The 16,166-nt window shown below is 35.4% G+C and overlaps 1 protein-coding gene across 1 annotated transcript in view; it reads right to left on the bottom strand.

Annotated features, from left to right (window-relative positions):
• Positions 1-756: 756 nt before the first annotated feature.
• The window catches only part of LOC124365430 (putative transcription factor SOX-15), a 166,053-nt gene continuing 150,643 nt past the window's right edge, over positions 757-16,166 (bottom strand). Inside the window, 5 exon segments of the mRNA XM_046821412.1 lie at positions 757-3,427; positions 8,710-8,927; positions 11,568-11,748; positions 11,750-12,001; positions 12,355-12,695. Coding sequence (XP_046677368.1) covers positions 3,263-3,427; positions 8,710-8,927; positions 11,568-11,748; positions 11,750-12,001; positions 12,355-12,695 — 1,157 coding nt within the window. The 3' untranslated portion in view covers positions 757-3,262.

Here is a 16,166-nt window from a genome sequence, read left to right as displayed (position 1 = left end):
TCCCAGATCATTCAATCTAGGATCATTTCGATAAAACTTAAACCTTCATACGCTGTAGTCCTGTGCAATATTCTAAAACTGGACTACTTAGGTTTGAGTGACTGGTCCAACAGTCATGACTTTGTTAGACATAGCGTCAAATAAGGATTATATTTCTCCCACGAGACGTAACTTTTCCGTAACACTGTAGTTACTTTGGGAGCTTTACATCACCTGCTTAGTCGGAGAATATATGATAAAACTGATTGAAAAAGTAAAAAATGAAGCCTGCATGAAATAAGGGTTACTGAGATAATTTTTAACGGTCTTGCTTTCACATACCAGAATATTTTTAATCACACTTCTGGAGAATTCACCACTTAGCAACATTACAGAAATGTATTACTCCCTCTTACACAGCCTATGTACATATTATTAAACAATTTATTAGTTAGTGATTGATTTTCATGTTTTACAATACATTTTATTTATTACACCGATTAACTCTGGAGTAATAATACCTGTATATTCAATTGTTTTTTTTAATTATTAAAGTCTGCACAAATTCCAAGACCATATTGAAGTAATTTTGAATAACTTGTACAATTAAGTTCACTAACATTAGATGTAAATAAACTTTAGTGTGACAAGCGTTTCGATTGGTCAACTAGTTATTCCAAATTGTAGATAGGTAAACAATAACATAACACCAAATGGATATTAAAATTATTATATTTAACATAAAAATTTGTATTTACAAATATTTTATATACAGAAAAATAAATGTAACTAATATTGTACAATAATCAACCTTCATTACAAAATTACCCTTACAACTAATTAAATAATTCATTAAAAATATGTACAACACCTTTTTTAGTTACGTTTGAGCACAAGAAATTGACCCAGAAGAGCTTCATCGTCTGAACTCTTAAACAATTGAACTAACCAAAACAATTGGCATATTATTTTTATTCGTTTGAAATAAACTTAGTGAATAAAATTATAGCATCCTCTAAAAAACTGAATTTTAGTGGTAGACTTTTTAATACTTAGTTCCAAATGGAAGTAACGTGTTCCTGAATAGAAATGGCTAGGTTTCACTATTTTGAATGCCACTCTATGCAGTGTACTTTTTAAAACCTCTCGTGACACACAATATTATTACAACACAGTATGTGATACTTTTCAGTGTGTCTAGAGCTAAGAATTGTTCTACAATTATGAGTATATGGAACAATAGATCTAGTCACAGGTGGTTGTCATATTGGCTTTAGCTAAAAAATACGAATCAAAACAATTAAACAAAAAATTATATTTCAACATAAGAACATTACGTTGTAATTATGTGGGGGGCTCTTGTAAAACGGACAGAGACACGATTGATTGAAACCAAATAATAAAAACGCCAATTTAAGACTTTATTGGCACAATGAAATGTCGTTGCAAAGTGCTCAGGCAGGATGTAAGGATATGGTCTGCAGTGACAGAAGGACGGGTGCGGGCAGGTCAGTCTTGAGAAGGCACTCGTTGTCGTATCCTACTATCGTCTCATCATATTTACAACAATAAAACATGAAACAGGAATGTAGTAAGTCTTTTACTACAGCAGGATTGTCAGTATACTTAGTACTACGTCTTTTTCTCGCTTTGCGACATGTCTTTTTCTTCGCAAAATGAGTTTTCTGGTTGTAAGAGTGATGACGCCAGCTGCCATCTTTAAAACACTTTAGCATAAAAGTTCATACTTAGAGGCACTACTTAAGGATTTTGTCATCATTATTGTAAAACTTCGCTTATACAGAAATTATTCTTTTACATATCACACAGTAAGGCACTCGGACACTACTTATAAAGATTTACAAACAAAGAATAACTCTACACACAATGTATTAATACAAATTCTTATAAAAATGTATTAGCTATAGAAAAGAGTATCATTAGTTATTTCTAGATCAAGGTTTAATCTAGGTACTTTGGTTTAACCTTATAATATGCCTATTCGTTCGATATTCTACCTTTAAAAAATAGAGAAAACCAAGCAATTTTTCCTTTTTTTATATATTGAAAGGAACACAAAAAACCTCTATTCGACCTCTTTTTCCAGCGGCATGCTGGAATCTAAACGTTGCAAAGGAAACGGAACAAGATTTAACTATTTTCAACAATAGGAACACATTTAACCTAATTATTTCTTTAGTGACATATACATAAAGTTATGCTCATAATGTAAATAACGAATGATGTGTAATTTAAGAAGGACAAGTAAGTGAGCACAAAAGTGAACATTAAAATTTAAAGCACAGTTGTAAAAGTTGGCAAGAGTAAAATTTCACCATAAGGTAAATAATAACAGCTTCTTGAAATTAATAATAAATTCCAGACGACAGTAATTTAGTTTTACACATTCGTCAAGAAAGTTCAGTCACGGTGGCTGGAGCGGCTCATTTATCAGATATTCATTTACTTAAGCTTAAAATTAAATATTGTTCATTGAGTGAGCATGATTCACTTAGGCACACTGACAAATGTTGTTTCACTAGCGATGCCGTGTCCACAGAACCATTAGTGATAACAGTCTAGAGAGATGTAAGATGAGATCAGTGATAAGAGTCAGTGACAAGTCCTATAGAGTGCTCGGAAATTTCTTACGATCCATCTACACATTCGTAGTGAACAATATTTTAAATTATCATTTACATGAAGTCGATATATTTAATGAACGAAATCTAGTTACACAATAAAGTTACTAGGAAGATTGCGGTTCTCTGTTTTGGATGATGCGGAGGCACTAAGTATTAATAGATCAAAATGAAGAGCAAGGGAGCCAATTCTAAAGTGAAGACGTTATAGTCTCATACTGTAGTATTTATTTAAATAAAACTAATTATATTAATGTTTCATAAATTAAAAGGCACACATTGTATTATTACGCAAAAAAATCATGTGTACTCCCTGATGTTTTCAAATAATCGAGACTAAAGGTTGGTTGGTGAATTTATATTCGTAAGTTCTTACTAGTGTCTGTTAAGATACTAAATGAGTCATTGGTTTCTAAGAATGATAAAATCAAGAAATTTTTTGGAAGTGACGCAAATGTGGTACATAATTTATATTAGACTCTGACGTAAAGTGTGCACAATTTTACTTTTTGCACTGGACCCTACATTTTTGAGTTTACTGACAAATTTCATTCATGAATCATCGCTGCCGACGGAAATATATCGACTTCAACCTAGCGAGTAGACTCCTCAGCTACTGTAACATGTCTTGCGAACGTCGGCTAGGATGACGCTGAAGTCCTCCTCCGCCTTATGGGGTGGTTGAGGGGGTGGGGCGGGGGCAAAGGGTCGTAGTGCTCCTCTAGTAGATACGGGAGCTCCGCCTTGATCCCCGAATATCCAGCCGAGTGGTCCAGGACGGTGGGGTAGTATCCATACTGCTGCAGCTGCAATAACAACTGGAGTGTAAGCTTAAGCAATATAAGAAAAGTACAGTTATTTAAGTAGTATAATTTCTGGAGTGGCTTCTGTATTCTATTTGGTAAATTAAGGCCAGAAAGGCAAAGTTCCGTCTTCAAATAACAAAACAATTTAATTTATTTTTTAGTAGCAGTTACTCGCGAGTTCGTACGCAATTTCTCAGGTTTTGCATCTGTATGAGCACCTATGGTTAGAATGAATTTTAATTTAGTATTTTTGTTCTATGGCTGATTTTGCCTCTTTTATATATATATATATATATATATATATATATATATATATATATATAAAAATGTCTCTATTAGTAGGTTAAAATATTTGGATTGTGGCGTCAATATTTATATTTCTAATAGCTTTCTAACAATGCCGCAAATTCGACCTGAAAAGGTGAAATCTTTAAACAGTTGCGCTGGTTTAAAGCGTGAAACATTTACAATGTAGGTCCTGTTCTAGATGGTTTAATATTCTTGTCTTGTCTCAAGTTATGAAAATTAAACTTAGTAAATGAATAATGGACTTAAGAAATAGTTATTAAGGTAGTGATTGAATCTTCAAATACAATGGAGGATGGTCTAACAATTTTAAAATGATGTACATCTTAAGCTATGCTTCCGTTAAATGTTCTACCCAACTCCTTGTAGACAAAAACGATTCCTTTAGTCCAGTATTCATTTACTAAGTTTTAATTTCAAATCTTCAGCCAAGACAAGAATATTAAATCATGTAGAACAGGACGTACATAGTAAATGTATCGAACTTTAAACCAACGTAAATAGTGAGCCCTTTGAGATTGGATTTGTGGCATTGTAATCTAATAATATAGACATTTAATGTGAAGTACGAATCGACTTATGCTTTCATTTAAGATTTTCTTCTAACTCATTACGGGCCATCCCCCTGACATGACAAAAAATAATGGTTACTTCAAAAAGTAGATTCATAGGTGCAGTAATAATATACTAAGTTTTATTGCTTGCATTAATTCCCAGAAAGCTGAAAATTTGCATAGGTGTTAGGGACTTGTGCTATGAAATTGTGAAAAGTCCCCATCAATCCCATGTCTGCAAAATTTCTTATTCAAGGTAAAATTTCACAAAAATAAGTTTTTTGAATTTTTCAGTGAAACGGTTAGTTTTATGAAAAAATATGCCAAACAAAGCTTGTAGATCATGTAATTGTCTACAAAAATTCTTCTTATGCTTTTTTCATAACACTAACAATTTTTGAGAAACAACAATTATAAACTTTCTTACGCTGTATTGTCTATAATAAGCACGACTAAGCTGCCTATGATATCATTGGGATTGTAATATAAGTAAAACTATAAGTCTGCGTGACTAATGCATTCATATTGACCGATAATTCTGAGAATATGATATTTAAAAAACTGAGTCTAATTTTAAGGGACCATGTGCCCTTTGAATAACATCTGCCTGTCATCCACTGTTCAAGTGGCCGTTCCGTGTACCTACTTTTCTGAGGTCGCACCTAAATCACCGTTAGTCTTGAAAATTCCTTCGTAGTAAAAACACGTAGTTATTTCAAATACTCTCTGCTAAAGTTTGTGCTGTATTCACTTTTTTTTGAAAATATGTCGCAATAGTGTTTTAATTGCACTAAACTTTTATCTTCAAATGAATGTGTTATTGTTGGTCGCGGCATGAAGACGTTACTTAACGCGAGTATTCAAGGGGGGAATCAATTTACTAATTACTTGAAGAATGAAAATTCAGTGAAAAATCATGTGCAGTGTCGCAAACAATACAATCGAAAGAGTACAATTGCAGTAACAAAACGGCAACATAAAGAGGAATCAGCTAGTACCTCTCAAAATTCCTCCTCGTACTAGAGCACATGTAAGTGGGTCATGTTTTTCTTTTAAAGATTTTTGTTTATTTTGCGGTGACGAGTTGAGTGAGGAATACAACAAGAAACAGGCACAGAAATCTCGTCGTAAAATGTGTAACGTTAGAACTCTTTCATTTAAAGACTCAGTTATGAAAGCAGCTCAGTCTCGTTCTGATAACACCGCAAAAACTATTGTTGCTCGCATCGGATTTGAACAAGATTTAGTTGCTGCTGAAGCTAAGTACCATAATGATTGCTTTGTATCATCTTTAAAGCCGACCACTGGAGGTCAAGTCGGTCGTCCTCAGATGAAGCATTGTATCTCGCCATGGGGGAAATATTTTCATATATTGAAAGTAGTGATGACTGCCAGTTTACGTTAAAAGAATTAGAAAATATTTGTAAGTATTGATGACAGAACAATGAAACTACGATTGAAGTTAAATTATACTAATAGAGTCATAATTACTCCGAAACTAGGACAATTAACATTGTATGTTTTCTTGTTACTTATCATGATATTATCAATCAAGCTTCTAGTGAAAAAACATAAAGGCAAAGAAGAGCGATTGAAGGTCCTATCAACTGTGGCAGCAATTATTCGGGAAGATAATCAATCGGTTCAGTCATATACAGTTTTTACATGCTATGACTGTCTGTGATACTTCAGCAATGTTTCGAAGGGGTAAAACAACAATGTTTTAAGTATATGAAAAAGAAAATTTTATTAATTGTGCACAAGCCTTCGAAGATATCAACTCTTCGCCAGAAACTCGCATTCTTCTGTCTAGTTTCTGGCGAAGAGTTGATGTCTTCGAAAGCTTGTGCACAAGTAATAAAACTTTCTTTTTCATATACTTTAAACATTATTGTTTTACCCCTTCGAAACAGACCTATATGGAGCTACAAAAAATTACTTCCATAGACAAATTACGTTACATATCTTTTGCAAAGCAAACACGTAATAAAAAACGTGTGCAATTAGCTTGCCTTCCTCCAACCGCAGCTTCTGCTCACCAACATTTTTATCGTGTATATCGTGTATAGGTTCAGATGTGGCTTGGTAATCAACTAGACCAGAACAATGGGGTTGGAAGCATGTCAATAATGCATTGGAATCTACCCATACGCTTCTGCCATCTGCACCAGAAAACCTCCTTAATTCTGTTTTTTGCAACTGCAAAAAGAGGTGTAACCTTGATGGGGCTGCAAAAAAGTAGGCTTATTTTGTTCACTAGCGTGCACCACTTGTCAAGGCTAATCGTGTTCAAATGTTGAATATTCAACAGAAGAAGGTTTTTACATCAAACACGAAACAACTGATGTATCGCTGTTAGTACAATTTACGTCAACTCAAGAAGATGAGGAAGAAGAAGAAAATAGAGAGAGAGAAGAAGATTGAGGTGAAGAAAAGGATATAATAAATTAATGACGATGATGATGAATAAAATATGTTTACAATCAAGTATAACGGGATTTTTCACTCGAGCTGTGCCTGATCGCCAACGACCACACTGACAAGAGTGCAACCACATTAGAAAAAATCGTGTTAGGTACACTACCTCATAAGTGGCGTGGAAACGTGTTCATATTATAGACAATACAGCGTAAGAAAATTTTGTATTTGTTTTTTCTCAAAAATGGTTAGTATTATGAAAAAAGCATAAGGAGCATTTTTGTAGATAATTGCATGATCTACAATTTTTGTCTGACATAGTTTTTTTATAAAACTAACCGTTTCACTGAAAAATTAAAAAAAACTATTTTTGTGAAATTTGACCTTGAATAAAAAATGTTGCAGACATGGGACCGATGGGGACTTTTCACAATTTCATAGCAATCGTGTCCCTAACACCTATGCAAATTTTCAGCTTTGTGGGAATTTTTGCATGGGTTAATGTCTAAATTGACCGGACTATTTACCTGAAATCGTTCGGGAATTATCAAGCCCGTGGAGGACCTTTTTACACCCTGTATATCCGACGCCAATGTTGAGTTAGCCTTGTTGCCACGATCAAGAATATACGTGAAAAAGTGTATAGTTATGGCCATTGGAATTTAATCATTCTCAGTATGAGTCGATTTTGTTTAGTTTTCCGATCATGAAAATATATACCACAGATCAGACATGCCCATTTTTGGCATAAGTGAACTAGGATGAGTTTTATATCAATATTTAAATGTATAACAAAATTTATATAGTAATATTGTCTTTTAGATATAACACATAGTATCTGATAAAAATGTACAGTTAAATAAACGTTAACAATTACACTACGAGTTTGCTTCTTTATAAACTGAAAAATATTTAAATACATTTAAAGTGGAATTGGTGCGTTAGTTTAAAAGCACAGTTTAGCAACTTTATCTAGCATAGTTCTTGCTGACTTCTTCAGAGGAAGTCTATAGAGTCAAATTCGGACTAATCTTACGTTATAGGACATTTTATAAGATAGACGAGTACTTACCTAATCGCTGAAATCTAAAACGACGTGAAAAATAAAGGTTATTCCTTAGAGAATGTACTCACTAAAAATGTAAACAAACAAAACAATAATAAAAAATGTTTAGAAGAACAGTTGATTACATTATATATGCTCATTTAATTAATATTTCACATACTTTAGAGGCCAAGGTTGGATATTTCGCTACTTTAAAGATCAGTGGAGCGTAGCCCAGAGGGATTTTCGAAATGAGAATAAGCCTATTTTTATCCCAGGCATCATAAGAATATCCATGTCAAATTACAGTACAATCGGTTGAATAGTTTACGCATGCAAGCAAAACAAACAAGCAAAGGCGCTTTCACATTTAAAATATTATTAGGATTTTTGTTTCACTAAGAGCAAGAAGCTGAGGAAAACTCCTCATTGCACTTAGTCCTAAAAGGAACTTTGCGCTTGCTTCCGGAGTGATTTTCAGGATGGGTTAGGTTAGTGGTAGGGCCGCCTCCTGTCTACATCCTATGAGTAGGGACCTCTAAATCTCAGTCTTGTCATCTTAGAAGAAGTGGGGTTTATCTCTGTTGGTAGCCTCTTCCAGTAAAAGCGTTTAAGGTAAGGTAGTCCTTCATTTTTAAGCTAGCAACGAATTGTAACACTTTAATCGAGCTCCACCCACAGTCATCCTCTGCAGCAGACTAGACCTATTGGACACTACTATATCGGGATCGCTCCGTAAAACTGTCCCCACGCCTCAAGCACAATCAAATCTCCGAGACATTCCTTGTAGAAGAAAATGTGTTTGAAAATGAACGGTTTTATAGCACTATAGAAAAATTCCAGAAATTCATGTGTTAAAACGTACTATTGTTCTAAAGTATTATATGTTAAACGATTTATTAAAAATATGGAATAAAAGAAATACAAATGAAATTTTAGAAGAAAAACTTGAGTTGTACCTGCTGCTGGTAGTTGTGGTTAGAGTCCAGATGGTGCTGGTTGGTGGCAGCCACGTGGTCCAGGTCGGGCTGATATTTGAGGTACTTGTCAAACTCATGGGTGTCCACGGGAGTGTCCTCGTCCAGCCTGCGTTCCGAGAGGTCGTATCCCAGACTACTGGGTGGCAATTGGTAGGCAAGCCGCCGCTGGGGCGAGTGTTGCTCGGAGAGAACTGATCCTGAACAGACGGACTATAGTTAGAATAACAATCTTAAGTAAAGTTTTAACGTGTAATCAACTTGCAATTGGAAGTAGAATAATAGTTAGACAGTAATCTATATAGTAGCACTAGTATTACGATAAAAGTGAAACAATATACTATTTTGATTCTGATTTAGGGAACACATCCTGCCATGACCATTTTATCAATATCGACATCTTCAAAGTTTAACCTACGACTCACCCCTTTATTCTGTTTGATAAGAATCAAAGACTTGTGGCCAATGTTGATAAGAATAAGGCTAAAGGATATTGGCATCCTTACTAACTATTACGAAAAAATGTAATTGATTATTAGGATAGCATTATAATCGTTAAAGGTAAATAGAGATATATCGTGATTAGGAACTTATCACATGAGATGAGTTCAAATATTACATGGTGGCAAACGTTCAACGCTTGAAGAAAAATACGTTTGTCAAATTTTAAACTTAACATTCATTATTGGTTATATACGGCACGTAAATGTATTGTCCAGAACAACATTGGTTACTTCCGAAAACCCCGTTATGAATCCTACTGAAGTTTCGTTTAAACTTAGCTAGACCATAGTATTGATCCCTGAATAAACAGAAGCTTTACGACTTACTATACAAGTATAATTTAATTGAGTGAGGAATCATTGTTCAACTCGGTGCAGTCGAGGCTTACAGGAAACGATTTCTTGAAACGGAAATGACGCGTCGAGATAGGAGGAAGCGATGCGTTATGTAGTCCAGGTTAATTGTACAAAAAGTTTGCTAATCCGACGATCTATAAAGATTGGAAGAACATTATCAGAAAAATGTTGGGACGGAGAGAGCTTTGGTAATCGTGACATGGAACCCAGTGATTGGCTCGTGACTCTGAGGACACGCCTCTGGCATCGGCATCGCGAGGCTTGGCTAGGCAACCATTCATTGTGTTGCGGACCCACCACACTCGACCCATACTGCAACATGCTATTTCGGGTTTAATCTTTCTTACGGTAGCCATGAAGGTTTAATATTTGAACCCATGCAATAAGGAATGTTTTATTGTAGGTACGGAAAATTTGATCCAGAAGTTCGTTGGAAATTCTTGATTGCAATTTTACACATTATTCGCTTTTCCCTCTTGAACTCGACAAAGATGATAAGTGATCAATTTCAAACTACAAATAATGTTTACAATATATAAAAATGAATTTTATAACATTTCTAGGTCAGTATTAGTAGCCAAATGTGAAAATGTAATCGTCTATGACTGCTGTCACTTTAACCGACTCTTCGTTTCTGCCCTTGAAGGTTCAGATTTGCAACACCAAAGTTAGTAATTTTGTTTAATAAATACTGTTGTTTCAATTTTGTAAGGACTATTTCATTATAGATGCAAGAGTTCAAATCAATTTATAACATATAAAAACTTTCTAGACCATTTAAAGAAATAAGGTATTTATTATTTCAGTCAATACATCCTCTAAAGCATTATTAAACGAATATAGTTTGAGTTTGAAGCCAGAATAATTTAGCATAACTTATAGGACTATATCCTATCTCAAAGTTTTTTTTTTTTGCTATTACTGTAGTTTTTCGATTTAACCTATTAAATCTATTTTGGTAATCGAATGAAAACTTTCAATATTAATGGGCGGCCGATAGATACAATGTTTACGCACTGTTAAATCTAAAACGTGTTCTGATAACACTCTGACTTCATGGCAATTTATGATAGGGAAAATCGTAATTACAATGACTTCATATCAACATTACAAGGAGGAAAGAGTCAGTGAAGTGTAAACCATTCAGGAAGATTTCAGTTACTAAGTTGAATTACCATCATATCGTGATGTTGCTCAAGCCCAAGGTCTCACGCAATCTCAGTCGTTTCGGAGTGCGCGATTTTATTTTGAAAAGTTAACAGTTTCTGATTATGATAAACATCATGACTTTACGACACGTTTCAAGATGATCGAAATTCCGTAAGTCTAAAGGGAGTAGAAGTAAAAATATGAAATCATCCAAATCATATCTTCTAATAAAATTATATATATTTTACTAACTTCACGGGGAAAATAGAATCCTGAATTCTTCTGCGAGTATCTAGGTCATGAAGACACTTTAAGCAGTGACACAGTAACATCAAGGTAGTTGTAACCCATCCGGTATCCGACAACTTTGACGAAGCGGACCTGAGCTGGTTCGATATCAGAAACGAGCCCAGCTTAATAAGGAGCCCAGACAGTAGAGTTGTATTCTAGAAGTGGACGCACCGGTGTCTTATACAATGTCACAATAACAGAATATAAAATATAGAATTATCAGAATATGGTTAATTCTTGTCTCAAGTTAAGAAAATTAAACTTAGTAAATGAATTCTGCACTTAAGAAATAGTTTTTAAAGTAGTCAGTGACTCTTCACATCCAGTGGAGGATGGTCTACAAGGGTTTCAGTAAAAATATTTAATGTAAGTTTAGCTCAAGATGTACATTATTACTCGTATAATTGCGCTGTTTAGCAGGGATGGGCGCTGAAGAGAAAAACCTGGTATTATAATAGAAAGTTATATTTTTAGATCGGGCTTTGGACTTTACTTGATGTAAATCTTACAATACACTTTAAAACTAGTACTAAAAAGTACCTTGGTAAGAGTCGGTGGGCCTCAGCGAGGAGCCAGGGCTGGCGCAGCTAGTGTAGTGCGGTGCAGGCACTGGGGAGGAAGCGTGACCGGCCATGGAAGCCGAGGTGTAGGCGGCCATGAATGACCGGGAGGTAGGACTGTTGTATCCTGATCCCGAGGTGGGCTGGTCCTGGCTGGTGGCCAACAGGAGGATAAAAGGTGCCTGTGACGACCCCACTGTGCTCGTACGTCCCCAGGAGTCTCTGGTTGGTGCACATCATCACCATCCCCTTGGCTACCCCCATGGCGGCTATAGGGCTCTGGCTCTGAGTCTGATAGCCTTGATAGCTCTGACGGTATGGAAGCCGCTGGTAGTAGTCCTGATGGCTGGACGAGTAGCACATGCTGCCGTGAAACCGCTTGTTCTCGCCGTACGTGTTCCCCTCCTTGTTCTCCTGGACAAGGAACAAAACTTTAACTATAGAAAATTAGATTTTAGTGACTATAGTGTTATCATAGAGTAAAATGTGTCAGATAATGTGAATATGATACGAGATTCTCTTCTCAAGTAGAAATATAATAACAATCAAAAGATAATAGAAATGTGGATAACATTAAATTAAGAAGGTATTTCCATAGGTTCTGCTTTTATGAAGGAGATGCGAATTTATGAGTATTGACAACTTGCATAAATTGAGTAAATGAATTCCAACCGGAAAGAAAACATCGTTTCCTAAGACAATTCATTATTATACGTTTATAAGAATAGATGGCTTTCTCAGTGAATCTAAACCTTAAATGAACTCACTTGCTCCATGGGGGACATCTCCGGAGTCGGCAGGGCGGTGGCGGGATTTGTGGAATCCTCTAGGAGTGCAGGAGCTGAGGCCGTGTCCGGCTCTGGGCTGGCGGTGGGCGAGGAGTCAGGAGTGTGCAGCCCCGCAGGAGTGTAGGGGCCGCCGTAGTAAGGGGTACGTGGCTGGGCTCGGGGCGGACTAGCTCCTAGACTACCTGCACGCTTATTGTGTTTTCGTCTGCGAGGCCGATACTTGTAGTTGGGGTGTTCCTGCATGTGGATGACCCGCAAGCGCTCAGCCTCCTCGACATAGGGTCTGCGGTCCTGAGGGGTCAGACTGCGCCATTTCTTTCCTGTAACAGTCGGAGGGCACACTAAATTAAACGATTAAACCCAGAATTTCCTAAATAGCGTCTAATTATGCAATAGTTAATATGTTTTTGAGTTGGATAACTAAAAGTTGTGTGCATAAAATATAACGATGGGCCAACTTTAAGAGTAGAAAATCGCGTTCTCTTAGCATTACATATTTTTGAGTTATTTACCAAAAAGAATATGAATATTTATGATATAAGAATGTGACGAAATACCGAGAAGTAATTTAATATTATTTATGAAAGACAATGAATGCCAGTTGCAACAATAAATAAGAAGATACTATAATTGAACGCTAAATTATCAACGAACTAACTAAAAAATCTATAACTATATTCACAAATTCTTTAAATCCAGTACCCAAAAGATAGAAATAAACCGATAAAACGGAATATCGAAAACCCGACTAAAAGTAATGAAATAATTATTGCACAAATGGCTAGTTAGACGAACTTACTGACATTTTACTAAAAATCAAAAGTTCTTCTTTGGACCAAGAGCAAAATTTCAAGTGTTTAGAACCTTTCTATAAGGAGCTCACGCACAGACGAACTGACGGACGGACAACGGATCTATTTTAGAAGGCCCTGTCGGATCCTTAACAATATTTTACCAATCAACGTCTAGAATTCCGAATCTCCTAGTGTGGATAAGATATGCCATATAGCACACGGAAATAATTTCCGATACTACCTTTTTCAGAACCGGATCAATTCATTCGAATCATTCCAGTAAGTTTATTTACTTGTGGATCGACTCAGTATGCATGAGGATATCTTGTCAATTTATTTACACTGTCCGCGATCGCGTCGCCCTCTAAGTCACTAGTCTAGACCTACTTCTCGCATTGCCTTGTCTGGAGACGGACGACCGCTCTTTATGTGAGTACCGACAAGACTGGACGGTCCCCAGTGTGACGGATAGATGACCACAGTGTTCCTCAGACAGAACCACAAACACACACACGCACGCACACACACGTACTCGGTGCTCTCAATTCTCACGTGCCCATGGTCAATTAATCACGGAGCCGCCTGCTCGCCTCCTCCGTCCAAACAAGTTAATAATTAAAGCCTAGTTAATTGCTGCCGCTAATTCGTTGATGGTTCCGCGGCGGATTGACAAACCAGCAATTCACACGGATCGCCACACTACAGGGTTTACTTCAATGCTTCACTCGCACTTCTGTTGACTTCATAGCCGGCATTTAATTCTGAACTATTTAGTGTCTTAGGTATTTGTCAGTTCTGTAAATGAATTTAGATAACGTCTTAACCAATAAAAATAGTAAGTTGTTTTTAATTTTATATAATTATATTAGGCTCATATAAGTGGTACGCTTTCGATTTTTGTGAAAAGAGACATATTTTGCCAATATAAAATGCGTTTGTTTCATTCATAAACACTGTATAAAATGTACAAATGCGGTATTCTTAAAACTGTCATTCCGCCAATCGTACGTAACAGGATGTCTTATGTCAATGATTCATTAATCGATGCACAGAATGGAAACATGAGTTAAAACTGGTAAACAGCTATGATATATTTGAGTCAAAACCTAAAATATTATACTCAATTATAATTTGTAACTACTAGATCAGTTCGTATTTTATTTCTTTAAACTCGATCAACGTGCATTATGATCACGTTATATTACGGCTGTAAGTTTTACACTTAATTATTCTATTCTAATCTTAATTGTGTTGATTGATTATCAATTATAGGTACAAAAAGCATGCACTGTTATGATAGAATTGGAGTTTACCTAAAAAAGGTTAATAAATCCGTATATATTGTTTCTGAATTGTATGAGATTTCGAATGCCCCTTGAGTTACTCCGTTTATTGTTCTAAAGTGTTGGCTTATAATTGTCATCTAGTATGGCATTGTGTGATCTAGTAATGGAATCAATAGAAGATGTAAAGTAAAATAGAAAGAAATTCATTCACTATGAATTCTAATAATTTCTTACAAATTCAAATCAAAATAATGCACGACTTAAATTTTTATCTGCATATAGAAATTGCCTTTCTACAGAGAAGGCAGTTCCAAAGTTTATAAAATAACCTTCTGATTATCCTCTTATTGTAATACATGATAATCAAGTAAAATGTATTTTATTAGGGGACAATTTATATATATATATGTATTAAACTTTAAAAAATTAAATTAGTAGTATTAAGGCCAACATAAGGTTAATTGTTTGTATTAAAAAAGTCAACAAAAATATTATTGAGAAATATAATAATGACTTGTAAATTCATAAATATCAATAACTATTATCTTTATCACTCTTTGCCATTGTCATAAATTATTCAAATTGATTATCCAATTCTACTTTATTTCCGAGCAATAAAACATGAAATACAGCACCTCGTAAAACGCACTGTATCACAACGTATCTGTACAGACATCACAGTATCAGCGTTTTAAAAGGCAGTTCTTTCATAACAACTACACCACTAATTTTGATTACTTTTGTTAAACTCTTGAGAGTTTGTTAATTTTTTGGTTATTTGTGAAAATTACGAAATAAGCGAAAAATGCATAAATGTATACTTTTAATAACGCTAGTTTTATACACTTATTCAATGCACTAGCGTAGCCAGGATTTTTGAAAGGAAGTTTTACTGGAAGATTCTAAATACGGACATGAAAACACTGACCAAACCATGATTGTGACTGATATCGAGTTCAATGGTCTATTGCTATAATGTGAATTATCCTTCCAATACAATTTTCTACGGCATTTCTTCAAGAAATTTGAAATCTTGTACAAAGGTTATAATCTCAATAAACTTTACTCACTTATGTTTGATGTTACGCACAACATCAATTGAAAAAACACCTCAACAGTAATTTAATAATGGAAATAAATGCAGCAAAATATATTTAACAATCGCGGATAATTTAATTGATTGTTTGCAACATATCTTACTCAAATTACTCTTAAAAACGACACACATTCTTTTAAATTTTGCACTATCGAGAATCTGACATGCTCACAACTCACTTAGAACACTCATCAGATCATGACAGTGGCGGTTCACGTGTAAAATACACATCTATGTCTAACAACATTGTGTCGTGTTATTGTACGGTAAAGGGCGGCAAGCCGGATTGTTATTTACAACGACACTACGTGGGCCCACAAAACGGCTGTTGCCAAATAAAAAGTCGACCGAAGTGTATCTAAATTAATTATAGAAGCGCGGGCCGCAGGGCAGGGCTCCTCGGGCGTGGGAGAGTCGGGCTAAATCATACCCAGTTAGGGTCTAGTAGCTGTCCAATTAGACTATATTGTGCCTAACGAGACGGACGGATTTACTCACTTCTTCGTTACTAAAATATATATTTAACGAATAAAAAACACAACAGTCTCGGGCACTGCGTCTATGGGTCGGGTCACCACACTGGCTTTGCTCCAGAACAGTTTGATATGGTTCTTT

Source organism: Homalodisca vitripennis, chromosome 1, assembly GCF_021130785.1.
Source record: "Homalodisca vitripennis isolate AUS2020 chromosome 1, UT_GWSS_2.1, whole genome shotgun sequence".
NCBI classification, from domain to species: domain Eukaryota; kingdom Metazoa; phylum Arthropoda; class Insecta; order Hemiptera; family Cicadellidae; genus Homalodisca; species Homalodisca vitripennis.
The sequence above is the reverse complement of the archived record's forward strand: the minus strand, read 5'-3'. Positions and strand labels throughout refer to the sequence as shown.